Source organism: Mastacembelus armatus, unplaced genomic scaffold (genome assembly GCF_900324485.2).
Source record: "Mastacembelus armatus unplaced genomic scaffold, fMasArm1.2, whole genome shotgun sequence".
Classification (NCBI taxonomy): domain Eukaryota; kingdom Metazoa; phylum Chordata; class Actinopteri; order Synbranchiformes; family Mastacembelidae; genus Mastacembelus; species Mastacembelus armatus.
In genome coordinates this window covers 60,654-80,068 of record NW_022872883.1, presented here as the reverse complement: position 1 = coordinate 80,068, position 19,415 = coordinate 60,654, and the positions used below count along the sequence as shown (strand labels likewise).

The following is a 19,415-nucleotide window of genomic DNA, read 5'->3' as shown; positions in this document are numbered from 1 at the left end:
TATATATAGGAGCATGTTCCACCTGTCAGGACTGAGTGAGCACTCTTGGCTCTGGCAGCCACTGGTTCCCACTTTGAGCTGCAGAGACTCCTCCATGGCTGCTGTTGGAAACCACTACTGGCTTTTTCTGACCTTGGCCAGGTGGCAGGGGGGGGCTCATTGACGGAACGGACTTTGCCAACACAGGGTAGAGAAGCTGGAATAACAACAGAAGGGCTGTAGGTAGCAGAGAGTCCTGGGGGGTAGTATAGCTGAGAGACACCAGGGCCTGGATCTGGGTACCAGCAGGGACCAGACTGTGGGGAACAGCTGAGTCCATGCAGCTTTTCTCACCATTATAATGAAAGTGTTAATCTGTGACCCATTGTCACTGTGTTTATGTGGCAGAGGGATTTTTTTTTCTGCTGTAAAGTTCTGAGATGGTTTTATGTGCCAGTTTTAGATAATGCAGCTGGGCAGCATTTTTTTTCTTTGCTGTTTGAGGGATCCTGACTATGCATTGGCAAAAGCCGAGAGGACATAGTGCTTTTGTCTGTGTACAGAATCTGATCTGACTGTGGTTTTATTTCATTCTGCCTCATTTCATCCATCATCTGTACCCACTTAGTCCTAACCAGGGTCCCAGGGATCTGCTGGAGCCTATCCCAGCTCTCTTTGGGTGAAAGGCAGGGGTCCACCCTGGACAGGTCCCCAGTCCATCACAGGGCCACATAGAGACAAACAACCTCACACACTCACACTCACTCCTATGGGCAATTTAGAGTCACCAATCAACCTGACATACATGTTTTTGGACTGTGGGAGGAAACCAGAGTACCTGGAGAAAACCCACACAAGCACAGGGAGAACATGCAGACTCCACACAGAAAGGCCCCTGATGGGTTTCAAACCAGGAACCTTCTTGCTGTGAGGCAACAGCTAACCACTAAGTCACTGTGCTGCTTGTGTCATGTCCAGAATAGTTTAAAACATAATTACAATTTAAAGGTAAATGAAAGAGCCCACGGCTCCATGTGTCTGTACATTCACCGTGTACATTCACCGGCTGCAGATTTTAAATATTCAATCTGATGTGTGGAACTTCCAAAACGAATGAAGATTTTCTTATGTGGATCATTTGATCCCACTAATGGCTGCCGACGGCGGTGTTTCTGTTGAGTCGAGGTGTGAGTGGGAGTGTTAATGACACTGTGGAGTGAGCCGAGCCGAGCCGGGCTGAGCCGGGCTGGATGGGCTGTAAGCAGGGTGTTAGAGGAGCTTTATTGGAGGCGGCTGGTCTTTCATTACCTGCTGTTCCCTGCAGAGTGGAGCCGCCTCGACCACCTTATTACAGTTTATTACAGCAAAACAGCAGCAGGCTAAATGAAAAGAGCTTCCCAGGAGGACAGGCAGGAGATCAGCTAGTTACCAGCTCCACGTCCACCGTCATGGCTGCCTTCAGTAGGAGAAATAAACTCCTGAACAGACAGTAGTTCGCTCAGCCGACACCCTCATAGCTTTACAATGAGTTTAAAATGATGGAGAGTTTCAGTTGGACTTTAGGGAGCACGGGACAAAATTACTGCACATCTGCTGCAGCCGTGACACTCAGGTCATCTAACAGGCTGCTGCAGAGGTCCAGGCTTAATTTGGTCAGTGGCAGGACTACGGGGGTGAGCATCTGAGCAGGGTTAGAGGAAATGAGCTCTTTCTTATCTTGTCTTCCTCAATTATACACAAAAATTGGTTTATGAATATGCACCCGGAAAACATAATTTCAGAGCAAAATTCGCACTCCAAATGTCGAGTTCTTGAAAGCTGCTTAGCAGAGAAAAACTACAACAAACCTTGAGTAAGAAAATCTGTCACAGGTGCTGAAATAATCGAACGCGAAACGTGCTGTTGATGCTACAATTATCGTATAGCTAAACCTGTGGTCAGGCTGTTGGGGTTTTGTTTGCCTGTTGTACTAATAGAATTGGAACTGTGTTTTCAGGACAGAGAACCTGAACCTGGAGGACTCAGACATGGTAAAACATTTTTACAGTCACTTTACGAGTCATGAGAGTTTGGTGTAGTTTGTTGTATAATAGTTGAAACTCAGTTGTGTTATTGATACCTGTATGTTCTTTTTCAGGATGTCTCCGATCTCCTTCAGCGTGTTTGTGATGCTGACTCTGTCCAGGAGGTTGAACAGTTTGGGTCAGTTCTGGTTCAGCGTCTACGGTTGGCACGGCAACGCCGAGATGACATCACTGCTCAGGAGATGAAGGCTGTGATGGAAGAGAGAGATGGATCTGTCGCCAAGGTGAGGCTGCTTACCTGCCTGGGACAGACTGAACTTGTCTTCAGTGAGACAATTAGTGTTTCTAATAAATCTGTTAATCATGGATATTACAGACATCCTCATTCACTGCATGAGCTGGCAGCACCAGTAGCAGAGGTCACGCTGGTGAGGTCATGTGTTATGGTCACATGTTTTGGCCACTGTTTGTCTCCCATACATCGAGCTCAGTAGAACCTAACTAGGCATTGTCAACCAAATTTTATTAACTTAATTTATTCTCGCTGAGATCAGGATTCCTAAAGCCAATAAATATTCACAGACACTTGATTACTTGATTCAAATAAATTATCAGAGGAGCAAACTTTTAATGCCAAGAGAAAGGAAAGTATCTGTCTTGAAGAATAATTGCACCTCATTCCATTTAAAAGCATATTAAGGACAATTAGTTATATTATTTCCTGAAACTTTTTGACAGGCTCAGACAGTTGTCAGACATAAAACAGGTCATCCCTGATATATTTGCAGTCAGCAAGAGAGTGCAGTACTTGGTAAGATTCACCCCTTTTTGTTTTCGCCCTATCAGAAATGAGAAATACAGTTTTCCAAAGCCTGTCTGAGATTGGGCTTCAGCTGTAGAATCAATCAGGTGTAGCTGTTGATAGTTTCCTCTGTATATCCTCAGATCTGACAGTTTCTGTTTTCTCTGGTTTCTATGAACCCAACTCTAACAAGTTGGAAGTAAATATAACAGGAACTGTAGTATAATTTTGTAGTAAATATAAGTTAAATAGTATAAAAACATAAAATGAGAAAAATATTAGAAATCTAAAATGCAGTTTAAACAGCTCTTGGTAGAATCAACACAAGCTAACATGAATGAACAATATTCATTTTTGTGTTTGTGGCATTTCTGATCATCACATTCATGAAAACAAGCTCAGCACCAGGTGCCCATAGTAGCTGTTCTGGTCTGAATTTGTAATGTTCAAATTTCCATTTTTAAGAACATGTGTTAACTGTGTTTTATCACCTGTTAAAATATATATTTGTTCTACATTATATTTATCCATGTTTTCACAATCAGACATGATGTATAGAGGAGAAAGGTTCTTTCAGGTCTGCATGGTCTAATTTTCACCCGATAAAAGTCAGATATCCGGACAACATGTCAATAAACAATCAATAAGTGAAGAAGATTCAGAGGCTGATTAAAAAGTTTAAGGTTTGGAGTTTAAGTTTAAAGAAGAAAATCCAGATTTTCCTCTTCCCGTCTCTCCTCTGGAGGCTGATTATTATCGAAGTTCAGTTCACAGAGTTTATTACCAAAACCTGCAGTGTGCTGGATTTATTACCCACAATTCATCTGGATTCATATACTGCTCTCTGTGGGAGGATCAGAGGGAGGGGGTGGTCGGAGAAGAGGACGAGTGAAAATGAAAGAAATGAGCAGACGACTGATGGAGGGATGACATAGAGAGAGAGCTGGCCGATCGAGGAACGACATGGGGGAGCAGAGCTCCCAGCATGCCATGGGGCGAGTAGCGGGCTCAAAAGCTCCGCCTCCTGATGGAAAAAAAAAATGAGATGAGATCAAAAATCTTCATCTGTTCCCTCACTGACTGATTGCTGTCACCACGGTAACGGACCTGCACCAACACTGATCACCATAGCAACAGTCGTCAGGGCACAGATGGAAGAGCAAAGATGGTACAAGTACACATTTAAATGTACTATCCGAAGGTGTACTTGTACAAGTGATTGAAGCAGTACTGGTATAGGTACAGATATAAATGAAGTAGAACTTGGAGTGTTGATGCAGTACTTGTAGTGATGAAGCAAACCTTGAAACACACCTTCATCTTTTCTTTTCCTGGTTGCACCTTCCATTAACCCCAGTGCTCTATTGGTTTCAGTACAGTATCACCCAGCCTTCCGCCACTAACCCCCACGATATCACTGCTTCTCCATCTTTTAACACCCCGCCCCTCTGCGTTAACACCACCCCTCCACGGTAACACCTTAATCCCGCCCTCGCTCCGCCGCCGCACTGCGCTGAAATATGTTTCAAATGCCGCCATAATCCTCGAAGGAGAAGAAGAAGAGAGAGAGCACTCCACGTTGGAGGATTCCTCTCCTCCCCCCCGCTGCTCACGATCCCTCGCTCCCTCTCCTCATCTCTCAGGGATTATCTTCTGCCGCCGCCGGGACTTCTGGGAAATATTAGAAAAGAGGGGGAGGGCTGTCCAGGTCATTGTCTACCTCTCTCTCTCACCCTCTCTCTCCAATCGTCTCATATAACAGCTGCAGGTTTCTGCTTTTTATTGAGTTAATATCAGGTAATTACAGGTTATTACAGGTTATCAAAGCTCACCTGGACCCACCGCACACAGGTTGTTGGTTTGATTCCCACTGCAGGTCCTCAAAAGTCTTCAGAAGAATTTAAGTCAGTTCCTTCAGTTTCATTTACAAAGGTCTTAAAACATGAAAAGAATATTAATTTAAAAAGTCATTATTTATTTTGTTAAATTCATCCCTCAGTTCTTGTTAGAATAAAAAATATCTTTGTTCTCCCTCATTCTCAGCATGACTGAAAAAGGTGGTAAAATATGTCTGTGGTCCTACATTGCAAATCTCTCTGTAGAATTATGATGAAAGGAGTGAACTGAAAACACCAGGCAGGAAGTTCATTGATACAGTCTTTTCATCATAGTGTCTCTGTCTCTGGCTTTTCATATCGTTTTTCTTGTTATTGTGTGACATTAAGTGTTTTTAATCAAAACTTAAAAGTTAAAAACTTCTTTTGTTTGGTGAACTCTGCAGAAACCCTGTTAAAGGATCATCTCACACTTTTTATGGTTATTTGAGATTAAAAACTAAAAACAAATAATGTGCACAAGTTTTCATACAACCACAAACTATCTGTATACACACTAAACACACACACATTAACTTGTTGACCTTAATGATTCACATAAGCCTAAAATTTCCTAGTCATAGATTAATGACGTGAACATGCCCTAGAACTGCCAGAGCTGCAAACAGAATCTGTTTAAATGCATAAATAATACATTAAACAAAATCTGCAGTTGGTCTAAATCCTCATGAATCGCTCAGGATGAAATGTTTACACACATGCACAGTTTTATGGTCAGTTCTGTTCATTAAATCTCTCATTTTCATGTCCTGCATGTGTGATGTGTTATTAACGTTGCAGAAATCACATTATAACGTTAGCGTGTGACAGCAACTCTGCCTGTTTCTGACTGTAGGCGCCAGTAGTTTGGCTCTAGGGCGTGATCTCCTCAGGGACTCAGAGTGAGACGTCTTCTCAAATAAGCCATTATCTCCGATCAGTGGTTGAATGAGATTTCTGAGTCCGAGCTTCAGTGTCTGGGTCATTGTGAAATCACGTGTGTCAGACAGTTTTAATTGAGATGTGGATTAATCTGTATCAGCAGATAATCAATATTAGACCTCTGATCAGAATGGGCCAGAAAATAATCAGGGCATCCTTGCCATCCTTGTCGTGTGGAGTTTCTCTGTTTTCCTTAGTTTTCAGAGCAGTGATGGTGCAAGCGCAGCCTGTTTAATTTACTTCAACATTTAATCAGATGAAGTCCGTCTTCATTTTGATTCGGCCTTCATTGTCTGAGCTGGACCAGCTCCTGAAACATTACACTGTTGTGTATAAACACTGATGATCAATCAGTGAATCAATATATCTTTAACAGTTAGCGTAATCATTTAAATTCCCACTGACTTCAGCACATCAACATGTTCATGGTAATGATTTGCCCCCAACACATTCCTAATATTTGTTTGTATTAATATGGAGCTCAAGCTGTTGTTTGACCTGAGAAGCTTCTGTTGGCGCCAGAAATTCATCAGAGCAGTGAATCAGTTTTCTCCTGCTCTCAGGCCTTTAAATGCTGTTTGCCAGACTCCCAGTAGCTTGTCTGCCTTTTCCTCAATGTCTCTGTCTGATGCAGCTTCTGCACCTCTGCAGGACTTCTGGAGCTCTGTTGGAGGGACCAATGGGGTCTTGGTCTCATCTCTTTCTGTCTTTTTCTTTAAACAGGGACAGTGGGTAGCCAGTGAAAACCCTAGAAATTGCTAGTAGCTAAATTTCATCTGCAGTCCCTGGGAAAGATAACAGATTAAAAATCACCAACCGAAACAGTAATTAAAGTAGAACATAAACAATAGCACAAAATGAATGTATAAATATCACAATCTGTCTGGAAAATTACAAAATCAATTTAATTTGTACTAGACCAAACAACAATCATCAGAATATACTGATATAAAAATACAAGTCACAGGGAAATACAAACCATTAGCAAGTCAAGTATTAAAAGGGCCAATTAATAATTGTTGATTGGTCTTGACCCACCTCTTCATTTTCATCTTAAATTGCTGTAATGTACAACATTGTTTAATTGGACCTGGAAGTCTATTCCAGACTTTTGCAGCATGTGCTGAAAAAGCTGAATGCCCGGACCCTGGATCTGAATGGTGCAGAACCATCTGCTCTCAGAGGAGCCTGTTCCTCGAATATTTTCTGAGCACAAGGACACAAATAGTGACAATGAAGATGGAGCAAGATATTAACGGTTTGATAAAACAAGCAGCATAAAAGAAAATTTATAAAATTGGCAAAGTGAAAATATCTTGATAATAAAAACCTAATATGCCTAATTGTTTCCCACTTGCTGATGTTACTGTTATTTGCATAGTACATACAGTTTGTTGGGCTTATAACAGAACAAAGTGTTCAGAGTCTGTGCGTCACCTGTTTGGGCCGAACATTTGCTTCCCTGGGGGTCATGGTGGGTGTAAACTGTAGGACATATTTGTGCTCAGCTGATCAAAGCAATCAGATCAATAACCCCGATCGTGTTTCTCTGCAGTGTAAACGCCTGGAACAGGATCTGCTGCAGGAGCGGGAGCAGAGGCCGGCCAAGGTAAATACGCAGTCTCTCTTACGCTGGCATTAACTGGTGTCTCTGTGCTGAATGGTGATGATGGGATGTTTGCTCCGTTGTCACGGCAACCTGCAGTGGCGATGCTGCGGCGTTTGTTTGCCAGCAATGTGTTATTCAAACAGGGCGAGTGTGTGTGAATCCCACACCATCTTTACAGTTTTTATTCTAGATCAATATTAGGAATACATCAGAATAACAACACGCAGTCGCTAGTTTGATTTACAGATGGAAAATCGCCTGATCCACACACGTCAGTGTCAGCAGCCGGGGCCATGACCTGAACCTCTGTGGCCATTTTACTGCTGAGACGTAACCGATGTGAACACTGTGTCGTTACACAGGGTCAGTCTTGCCTTCTGTTTTGGACTGGGTGGATTTACATTTGGTCTTTAGTTTTAGCTGAGTCCTGGACTGATCCTGACATTTCTGCCTCTGTCACCGCTCCATCTGTTTATGACCTTGAGTCAATTGCACCTTCTTTACGGTGTCTGTGTGTCTCGTCACGTCGATGCTTCAGGGTGAAAGTGTAGCGGAGCATGGAGCAGAGTCCAAACGTTGTTGGCATAAGCACAGAGCAAACGCCTCTCCGTGTCAACAGGATGCTGGCGCCGTGTTCCAGCAGAAACAAAGCAGGTTACTGATGGGGGGTTCTGGTTTCAGCTCCTCAACAGCTGGAGCGTCTGTGTCGACTCTAACAATTTAAGAAATTAGTGTTTATCACTTTTGGAACGTTTGACGGTTCGGACTTGGGTTGAATCAGTAAAATAGTTTGGATAAAAAATAAATGATTTAAGCTGTAAGTGAAATTAAATGTGAGGTTTGAGTCCCAGTTCAGATTCTCAGTGTTTTGTTCCTCGTCCTCATACTGTCTCCGTCTATGTCAGTTTCCTTCTGAAATTTATTAAATTTTGTTATTAATGTCGCACTTTCTCTCTTTTCTCAATGAAGTCTGTTAATTAGGCCTGAGGGCTCCGGGGGATTAGAGTCTGGAGAGGTTTTTAATTTCACACTGAAACACCAACAGCTGCCGTTAAATTAACCGACAGCCAGTCAGAGCCGCTGAGACCACAACCCCAAGCTTTAAACCAGAACTTCACACTTTCTTCTTCTTCCTCCTTTTCCTCTTCCCCTGATTGCAATTTGAACTGCAGCACTTTCACTGTAGTTGTAACAGTGCTAGCAGTAACAGTAACAGTATTCTAAGCAGTATGAGTAGTAGTAGTAGTAGTTTCAATAGTAATGGTAGTAACAGCAGCAGTACCATTAATAGTAAAAGTAACTATCATTCATATTATTAGTAGTAATAGTACTAACAGTAATATTATTATTTAGTAGTAGTAGTAGTGGTAAAAGTGCTAGTAGCGATCAAACACTGAACTTCAATCAACTATCAGCTGACTGGGAGGCTAATTTGTGGTGAACTGCCCCTTTAACTCCTCATGTTAAAGGTCAGAATTGACTCCTTTCATTCACTCCTCTCTCCTCCTGCCTCCCCCCTCATCCTGTTCCTCATCTCTGCTGATTAAAGGTCTCCTCCTCCTCCTCACCCTCCCATCTTCCTCCAGCCCTTCTCCTCTCACCCTAAAGGTCCGGGTCTCCTCCCCTCCTCTTTCGTTGACCTTAACTCCTCATGTTAAAGGTCAGCTCGGTGTTGCTCCTGCTTACTGATCGTCTCATTTGGAAATTATTCTGATTAATAAGTCGCGGCTCTTTTGAAGCATCTCCTCCGGCCCGGCTGGAGAAGACACATATTGACTCTCCGGGTTTGGTTCGTCTTTTGATGTCTCGCTTTAAACGCCCAGACCTTGAGGGTTTTAATTAGCATAGAGGAGGAGGAGGAGGAGCAGGAGGTCAGGATCAAGTCTGTAATCCCTGCTGGAGCCGACCTCCACACAGTTTGACCAAAGACACAGTGAGATACACCGTTCCCGTATGTCAGGCCGTAGGTTCAGTTCCTGCAGCAGGAGGAGCTGACGAGACAGGAGCAGGTGAAGGGGCAGGAGCTTCTGCAGGACACCACCTGTGTTTGTTTCGCCCAGGTGTTCTAACAGAGTTTCTCAGCTTGTGTTACTTTAGCTCATTGTATTTTTGCTGGAATCACAGCAGGTTGAAACGGTGCTGGCTGTACCTGAGTGAGGAGAAAGAGTTAAATATCGACTGTCAGTGATGTTCAAACTGTAACAGTGAGTGGATGATTTTTAATGATCACAAACAGTTAAATGACAAACACCCTGATGAAGCGCAACTGTGGTTTAAAAGGTGCATAGAGTCGGTGGTTCGATCCCAGGCTTCTCCAAGTGTCACTGGGCAAGACACTGAACCCCAAGGTGGCTGTTCCATCAGTGTGTGTGAATGAGATGTGGCCTGAGTCCAGACTGACAGTTACAATGGTCATATTGGCTTCATCTGTATGAATCAGAATTTAAATATTGAAAGCGATTTGGTTAAAAATATAGTAGATAACAAAGGAAACTGGTGTTTGTATTGTAGTCAAAGTCATTGCACAATCTTTAATTAATTGAATGAAAAGTTAGAGAAACTCAGGAATCCACCACTAAAATGCAGCTGTCGAGGTCTGTTTTATTCCCACAACGCACCTGGAGTTTCAGTGTGGGAGCTGACTGTGTACTGATCTGCTTCAAAATCAGGAGCTAAACACACACTGATAAAAATCAAATCCTCACTGAAGTGTGTTGACACTCATGTCATTTAATTAGTCCATTGGTTAATTAATCCAGTATTATACAGATACTCACCGAGATCAAGATCCTGATCTTTTAAACAGAGACCTGTGTGCACAAACACCATTAACAAACACAATGAGACACCAGTGGAACAGAGATGTTAATGTTTAAATCTTCAGATTGAATCAAGCGGCGATTTTCAGTCTGTGAACAGATTCATCCTGTGGTTTACAAACATCAGATTTTACTTATTTCAACACAGCAATGTGGTGTCCTCCAGGCCACATGATTGACAAATGTTTTATCCAATCAGGAGGAGATTCTGAGGCTGCAGAGAGAGCGAGACAGAGCATTGGAGGACCAGCAGCAGCTGGAGGTGGAGCTACAAGTGCTACGATCCAATCACAGGTGAGACAGATTGTGACTGTAGTTGCATCTGATGCTCAAACCTCAGACGCTTCTACTGAACTTTAGTTTGTCACAAACCTGCAGCGTAGTAGTGCTCCAAGCCTTGAACATTTTCATTATAGGTGCATCATACTGGCAGCAAATGAGCAGTAAACAACATTTTGTGGCCTGTTTTGTCGCTGGGCTGACTTCATTCAAAAGAATGAGAGGGGGTAAATTCAGTGAGCCATAGTGTCCTAAGGCTGCAAAATGCTGCTGAGGGTCCTCACTAGTGTGAAGAGACAGCTTGACTTTGTGCTCGAAGGATTCCTCCTCCTTTTGTTCAGTTTGACCAATCAGGTGACAGAAAGAGGTAAACGCAGCTGGAACGTTTAGCTGTAGGTGTTTGGTTTGACCTCTGGTGCCTCATTTCTAAAGCAGGGCTTACAGTTACTGATCAGATTTCTAAAACTGTGCACACCTGCAGCCAGATGTGGACAATGTGAACAGATGAGTCAAAGTGCAGCCTCTTCACTGTTGAGCACATGGTCCATCTCTGTGACTCAGTTTTACACTGAATGACCCTGCAGAGACTCAGTTACCACCAAAAACATGGAAACTCACTGCAGGAGAATGAAACAGACTTGTCGCCGGGAACATGAAATGTGAGTCTCCATACATCACCAGGATTGATGCTGAACACCTGCAGGGACAGGGGGAGCTCGGCAGGTGGGGACCAGCTGGATTTGGATTTCAGCATTTTTTGAAGGAAAAAAAAAACTAATTTCTCCAGTTGTTTCTCTTAAATGCTCGGAGATTTATACCATCTTTATCTGCATCTGAGCAGTGTTTTAAACACTTTTTTTTTTTTTTTTTACAAAGACCAGAACATCAAAGAAATTCTTCCTAAAACCACAAACTGACATTTTTACATGAAGCTTCCTGCTGGTCAGTGAACTCATCATCAAACTGTTTTTCTTCAACTCAGTTCTGCTGATAGAATCTGTCACAGAAAACCTTCCACTGCACTTTATCTGAAAAAAACAAACCTATGATGGTAACCTTAACCCACAGCCCATGTAATAGTAAAGCTGCAATGACCATGTTCTGTTTCTGTTCTAAAGTAGAGGACGTTGTTTTGAGCAGTGAACACATCATGTCTGTGTCTGCACTGCAGTCTCACCTGTTTACCAGCAGCTGCATGTTCCTTCAGCTGACTGACTCCACTCTTTGTTTAATGCTCAACCAAATCTGCACAAACCAAAGAGTAAACCTCTTCCTCCTCTCAGGTCCCAGGGCCTACTCACTCCTCCTGCTTCATCCAGTCAAGGTGTTTCTCTGCCTCATCAGACCCCACCCCTGCTGACCCACCTGGAGCAGTCCACTCCCCTTCAGACCCCGCCCCTGCAGGTCCAGCTGCATCAGCTGTCGAAAGAGAGGGAGATTATGAAGGCTGAGCTTCGACGCTGTCGGGAGGCAGAGCAAGAGGCCTCCGAGAGAATCCACAGGTCAGATTCTACATTTATACATAACACACCTGTGCCCATGTTTATACAGTATACAGTGTCTGATCAGGTACAGGTTCCTTTTTGTTCCAGTAAAGGGAAATTTTAACCCTACAGTGATGTTAAATGTCATTAAATACGGATCTATCTACATGTTATCTATCAAACAGTCATTACAATAACAAGCTGGATGCTGTGATGTCATGCTGAAACATTCAATGATCAGCTCAGTTTTGAGTGAGATCACCCGCTGATCTCAGTGTGTCCACATCCATCCAGTGACCTTTGTTAAATACTAGTATGCCTGTTGACATGTTAGTTTACTCACACACACCGCAGGAATTTTTACCAGTTAACGTGTAACCAGGTAAACTCTGTGCTGACTGTATTCATAAAGCATGGTCAGATCTAGATTACATCTAGAGTGTTGTCAGTATATTGTTACGAGACGTTTAGCTACTGTGGGATATTTGAAACCTAAATCTGTTTGTGTGTGTGTGTGTGTGTGTTTGCGTGTGTGCGTGTGTGTGTGTGTAGCATGGCCCCTGTGCCACCAACCTGTAGGCTATAAATACATGTTTATAAATATTTATAAATACCTTTACAGCAAACAAACCTGGTGAGGGCTCCTTACTCACTTACTCAGAAGGTGGAGTTTGTTAAAAATGAGTCGGACTCAGTTGACTGAGAGGAAAGTGGAGGGTGGGGGAGCTCAGTCCATGATGGGGAGTCCTCAGGCAGTCTAGGCCTATAGCAACATAACTAAGGGCTGGTTCAGGGTTACCTGAGCCAGCCCTAACTATAAGCTTTGTCAAAAAGGAAGGTTTTAAGTCTAGTCTTAATCAGTCAGTGTCCATGTGGCCCGACACTGACTGGTTGAAAAAGAACTGAACGATCTACACACAATAAAACACTGCAAAAAAAAAAAGTTTACAAATCAAATCAAAGTGAGACTTTTTTTTTTTTTCTAAAACAAACACAAGCAGTTTATGTGACCAGAGCAGGTCAACACACATTTACTACACATGAACCATTTAAAGAATCAGAAATACATTTCTTTATCGTCTCTTCTCTGGATAACTGGAGTCTTCAATAAATGTGGAAAGTTTTTGAGTTGCTCACAAATCAAACAAGGTAGAAACCAGTGACCTATGAGAGAATCACTGGTGTTTCCTGCCATCAGAAACAGTTAATATATCTAACAGCAGCCGTCAGAGACTCTGGGATGTGTTCAAAGACCGGTTAAGCGCGTGGGACTAAAGAGATTTGGTTGTGATGATTCATATTCAGCGGACATCTCTGCCGGCAAGTTGATCAGGAAGAATTAATCCTTCAGATTTCGACTCATGGAGGATGACGGCCTGATGCTGAATAACGTGACTTCTTCTTCTGCTGCTTCTCATCTCATCAGCCTGAAGATGAAGGGATGAGATTCATGATGAAAACAGCTTAAGTCGTCCGTCTGCGTCCTGCACCGTCCTCCTGGGCTCAAACCCGCGGCTTTCTGCTCTAATTTGGCTGCCAGCGGGGGGGCAGCCGGCTCTGAAGAGCCTCCCAAGTTTCTGAATAGTGGAGAGAGGAATATTTGCTCTCTGGAGGGGAGGGGTGATAGAAATCTGCTGGTTATTAGAGACGGGAAGTTTAATTTGGTTTGGAGAGAGAGGGAGGGAGAAAGCGAGCTTCAGTGAGTGTTAGAAAGTCATCCAGGGTCAGTTCTCCAACTCCTCTTCTCCATTTCAGCTTCAGGTCAGTTTCCTGCTCTTTATTTCTCTCTTTCTGCGCGCTGTTAATATTTTCTGATTTTACATTCAGACCAAAATGAACAGTGTCTGGTCACAGGAGGAAAATACATGGTAAAAGCATGAGCACTGCTGTGTGTCCATGGAGACAGAAATGTGCTGCAAACACCATCAGTGTTTAGATGCTGCATCACTTTTGGTCAAAGCAGCTGCATCACTACAAGGGCACACCTAGGCAGTTCAGGTACACAGGCAGAACTATAGTCTCTTCCTCCACCTTCCCTCCATTAGACGCCTCAGGCCTTACTCGCAGTTCTTAATGATGTGTTCACATTTATTTGTCAGACTGAAACATTCGTCTCCCTACTCAGGTTGGAGCGTTTGGTCGAAGTGTTGAGGAAGAAAGTGGGGACAGGAAATCTGCGAGCCGTCATCTGATCCCATATAGTCTGATTTATACATTTTCATCTGTAACTGCATTGTTTTTACTGATGATATTTTCTTATAAATATTACTGTTAATATTTTTTTCCAGTATTTTCTTTTAATTACCTTAACTGTTATAAAACCAAAACCATCTTTAGTCTCAATGTTTGTTTTGATTTTTAGTTTTAGTTTGGTGTGGTCAGGTGTAATCATGAAATATTTCTAAGATGGTTCTCAGTCACTGTGTGATCATCTGCTTTTGTTTTTATCTGTACTTTAGTGTTTTTATCATATTAGGTCCAAGTATGTTTTTTTTTTTTTTTATTTGGTTCTGACATGAGATAAAATGAACATTATCTGCATTAATATCTTAGGTTTACAAGTCACCTGTTACATTTCTGTTTTATGTTAAATATATTTTTGACATGCATCACAAAAGTGAGTGATGTGAATTGTGAGTTTTATTTCTGCAAAGTGAGAAAACAAACTCAATGTTGATATTTTAATGACGTGAGATTTTCTGAGATGTTGAAAGTCAGAAAACAAGTTCAATGCAGCTTATTGTACGTAGCTGCAGATGATGTTTATCATTGTCTCAACGTAATGTTTTAATTAACAGGTTTTATGAATCTCAGTCCATTTTTCATTTTGTTACAGTGTCTGCAGTGAAGCACTCTTCCTCCTCCTTTCTGTCTCACATTGGAGATCATCCTGCCTTTTAGTTCTTCTGTTGATTTAAGGTTCGTCTCTTAAACTCTCCTGTTTTAAACAGAAATGCTGCTCAGATTAATTTCACAGGATCGCTGTGACAAATGTGGGGAAGCTGTTCTGACTTCATGTTCTCTAAAAACTTCAAATTAAAATTTAACTTTGACAACTTTGACAACTTGGTCAAACTGCGACTTTAATGGAAATAGGCGAAGCTTCCCCAGGAATCTGGTTTCAGCTGCGCCTGATCAAAGAGGCCACAAACACTGACACTAAATCCAAAACACCAGAAACACAGAATGACTGCTCCCAAGTCTGAGCTGACTGAGCTGCTGCAGCTCCTCCCCCTACACACAGGTGACGTCCACATCCATGAGACAGGTTTGTAACCTGTGGTCAGCGTGACGAGGCCCTCACGTCCACCTGCCGCCCCACAGGTGACCAGCTGACACTCAGTCTTTTTTTTTTTTTTAAATGACTTGGTTGAATAAGCAACATCAGAAATGCATCTGATGGTACAAAGGAAATAGCAGAATAATAGAAATTTTAAAAAAAAGATAAAGTCATTTCAAATTGGATTTACAGTATGATGGTAAAACACGGTACTATTTGAAGTATTTATTAGAAACATGCCAATAGAAACAGTTTTTAGTTTGTAGGAGGTCAGAAAATGTGTAAAATACATAACATACATTTAGAAAAAGCTGCCCCATGTAAATGAGTAAATGAAAATGTGTTTAAATCAAATTTTGATTACCATATAATTAACGCCAGCTAACATCTATATATGTTCACAAACCTTCCAAGGCCATTTTGGAGAAACAGGTCTGTAAAGAGCTGGATCTGGCTGGTTTGAAGGTTCTGGCAGAAATTGAAATAGTATGAGAGAATAAACCAAAGGCTGCCGCTGGAAATTGAGTAGTTAGTATTGTTTATCTCGTTTCCGTGCCACAAGGACCCGACGTCCCCATGTTTCACATTTCTCTGAGAGAACTTCAGGTTCAGCGAAACCACAGTGAATTTTGTTTTGGAGATTCACAGTAATGTGTAGGTTCACCCCACGCCATCCTGTTGCCATGGTGATGGGGCCGCTCTGGTCGACATGGGTGTCCTAGTTTTAATCCTGCAGCCGTTAATCTGCTTGTTCTGAAGAAAGACTCGGTTTGTTGGAGCCACAACTTCTGACGGCGCTGGTCCAAGTGTGTACGTGTCTGTGTGTGTGTGTGTGTGTGAGTGAGAGAGAGAGATTTTCTGTGTGTGTGTGTGTGTGTGTGTGAGAGAGAGTGATTGTCTGTGTGAGTTTCTGTGTGTGTGTGTGTGTGTGTGTGCGCATGTGTCTAGTTCATACAGAAATTATTGCAGCTAAATCTGACATGTGACAGGTGAATTAATACACACCTGTTCGACTGCATTGTCACAGGTGAATGAGGCCACTTATTGAACCAGGTTCAATAATGATAATACAAACAAGTTTTACTTCAAAAAACTTTAAAATCATTGTTCTTGCTGTTTTTTACACAAGGCGAGTTTGTGCTGCAAAGGTCCAATTTTACACTCAACCCACCTCCAGCAGCTGCAGTCAGGTGATGTAGTTACCACTGCTGTATACCCGCATTATACACAGTGTATACTATATACATGCAGTCTATATGCAATATGTACACTGTCAGCCAGCAGACATCAACGGTCAGTCATGCATCGACAGCAGTCAGCCGACAGGCCTCGACGAGTTAGCCCACAGCCTTCGACAACAGTCGGCCAACAAGTGTCAACAGTCGGCCCACAGGCATCGACGACAGTCAACCGACACATATCAACTGTCAGCCCCCAGACATCAACAGTCGGCCCACACATATCTATAGTTGGCCCACTGGCATTGACAACAGTCAGCCAACAAGCATCAACTGTCGGCCCACACATATCTATAGTTGGCCCACTGGCATTGACAACAGTCAGCCAACAAGCATCAACTGTCAGCCCCCAGATATCAACAGTCAGCCAACAAGTATCAACAGTCAGCCAACAAGTATCAACAGTAAGCCCCCAGATATCAACAGTCGGCCACCAGACATCAACAGTCGGCCAACAAGTATCAACAGTCAGCCCCCAGATATCAACAGTCAGCCAACAAGCATCAACTGTCAGCCCCCAGATATCAACAGTCAGCCAACAAGTATCAACAGTCAGCCCCCAGATATCAACAGTCAGCCAACAAGTATCAACAGTCAGCCCCCAGATATCAACAGTCGGCCACCAGACATCAGCAGTCGGCCAATACATATCAACAGTTGACCCACAGGCATCGACGACATTCGGCCCACAGATATTGATAGTAGTCAGCTGATATAAACACACGTCTGAGAAACTGCTTTAAACTGAACCAGTCTGACCACAACAGCTGTGAAATCTGTGCCAATTACCCCCCCCCCCCCCAGGCCTCCTTCCATCCTTCATGATCTGTAATGAAGGAGCCCCCCGCCTCCCAGGACCACCAACCTCCCGGCTGAGCCACATCATCACCTCACAAAGCTCTAATAAACTTCCTCCATATAATTTCTAATGGAGAAGCAGCTGCTCTCTCTCTCTCTCTCTGCGTCTCGGTGTCTCTCGGCCTCTTTGATCACCCCCCCCACCACCTTTCTTCTTCTTCTCTCTCTGATTCTGGAGGGGATTTCTTTGCTCTTTTCGTTGGCCGAGCACAATTGTGTTATTGGAGATAATTAATTCCAATCCCCATCAAAAGGCATTAGTGGCCCCAGGGCCCCTGTTCGTGGCTTTCTAGTGGGGGAATGAAAGGCGAGGGGAAGAAAGGGGCCGAGGGCCTCCGTATTGTGGCCGACATTTTCCTCCATAAGGTGTGAGTGGAGAGAAAAGGGGCAGGGGCTTTAGTGAAATGATGCCGGGGGCCCTGATCGGCCCTGCTCCGCCCCGCCGGGAACATATGGCTCGTATTACAGCAGCAGACTGGGTGGCACAGGGAGCATTCAGTTATGACAAATACACACACGTTACCCAAACTGGAACTAGTATCATTAATCATTCCAGTTAAAAGTGACGAGGGCTCCTGCACTAATCTGTAATTATTTATGCTTATGTAGAAATATAATCATTCAACACCAGGTTGTAAAAGACATTCCACAAAAATACAAAATCAACAAAATGGACTTGAAGTATTAACTGCAGGGCAATACCCTTAGACCAAAGTTATGGGTTTAATACTGTTTAATAAATGGTTGAAATTCATAACAGACTGATATGTTTTATATTTAAAATCCATAGTTTGGCAGATGTTTGAAGTATCATAGTTCAGTATACAAAATTTACCTAATTTTATGTACTGCATTTAGTAAAAAAGTAGTAGTACAAAATACTAGAAAAGTTTATAGGTTGTTCCTGAATGACCAACGCAGCATTTGTCACAATCATGCACAGTTTTTCTGGTTTCAGTGACGCAGGAATTCAAATGTCATTATAACCTTGTATCTCCTTGTGTTTTATTGAGTTCCTCTGAGAGCATTTTTATTCTTTAGGTAAATAAACCGGTCATACTAAAAATTCACTCAGTCTTATCTTATTGTGTTTTCATGCTTAAATTCATGTCACATGACAAATGTGCTGATCATTGTATTGAGCATGTTGCTGACTTATTCTGTAAACATTAGCTCACACTAAGTCTGCAATAATTATATTATCGTAAGTAACAACTCTGAGACGTGCCAGTCAAAGGTATTAGACCAGTTCACAGCATTTAAATAAGGTAGATCTGATAGGACTTGACCGTCATGTATTCCACCTAAAATTTTCATTTTATTTGTTCTAATAGCTAGTTTTTGAAGATTCCAGTTTGATGATTCGTGAATGGGACCAGCAGATTTTTGGTTAGGACCTCCTCAGTTCTAAAGATGCATTCTGATTTAACCTTTAGCTCCATGCTTGTTTGACACTCGTTTCTCCAGTTGGTGCTGTTTGAATATCCTGATCTCAAACCCTGTTTGTGCATCTTTTTAGAAGATGATGTTGCACATTATCATTTTCTTCGTGCAAAATCAAATTAGGTATTTTACAAACTAATTATCGTGTTTGAGCAAGATTTGAATCTTGTTTGTGCAGATCCATGTATCTTATCTTATTATGTTGACACAATATTAATATTGTTTGCACTATTTTTGTTTGCAGTATTTTTCTAGCTATATGTATTGATTGTTGTTCATCTTTAGCTTCTCACAAGGTAAATTATCTTCATTGTGCAAGTTAATGTAGAAATATTGCAGACATTTTTTTTGTGCAGAAAAACTTGCTCTATCAAGTTATATTTTGCTAATGCATGGTCCACATTCATACTAGTCGTAATATTAATTAGGCCTAGAATATTTGTATCTTCTTTGTACATGTTGATCTTGATCATGTAAGATTTTTATCTTGCTACTGAAAGGTCCTTAATTTGTTGAAAGAAAGGATGTTTGGGTAAGATTTATCTTTTCTTCAAACATCTGATTTGGACCACACCATGTCTCCTTTCCACAAATATCACGTTTGCGCAAGTTACTTTTTTGCACAGGTTATGCAAATAAAACTTGGTTCACAGGAGGGATGTGCACAGATGTGGACTGCTGTGGAGTGCTAGTAAAATCTTGCTTGTACCTGAGAAAAGTTTCAGCCTGGAGATATGAGGTTTTCCCTGCAGCAGTAATTAAAAGTAGTGTGTGTGTAGGTCTG

At 42.3% G+C, this 19,415-nt stretch overlaps 1 protein-coding gene across 6 annotated transcripts in view; it reads left to right on the top strand.

Annotated features, from left to right (window-relative positions):
* Positions 1 to 14,874, top strand: part of mipol1 (mirror-image polydactyly 1) — a 31,848-nt gene extending 16,974 nt beyond the window's left edge. For 5 of the 6 annotated variants that reach the window (XM_026308366.2, XM_026308364.2, XM_026308369.1 and 2 more), the window contains 6 exons: positions 1,976 to 2,009; positions 2,117 to 2,287; positions 7,177 to 7,230; positions 10,249 to 10,343; positions 11,612 to 11,830; positions 13,938 to 14,874. In XM_026308366.2, coding sequence (XP_026164151.1) covers positions 1,976 to 2,009; positions 2,117 to 2,287; positions 7,177 to 7,230; positions 10,249 to 10,343; positions 11,612 to 11,830; positions 13,938 to 14,004 — 640 coding nt within the window. In that variant the 3' untranslated portion in view covers positions 14,005 to 14,874. Of the gene's footprint in view, positions 1 to 1,975; positions 2,010 to 2,116; positions 2,288 to 7,176; positions 7,231 to 10,248; positions 10,344 to 11,611; positions 11,831 to 13,937 lie in introns of those variants that run through there. The other variant, XM_026308368.2, reaches the window with a different exon arrangement.
* The last annotated feature ends 4,541 nt before the right edge of the window (positions 14,875 to 19,415 follow it).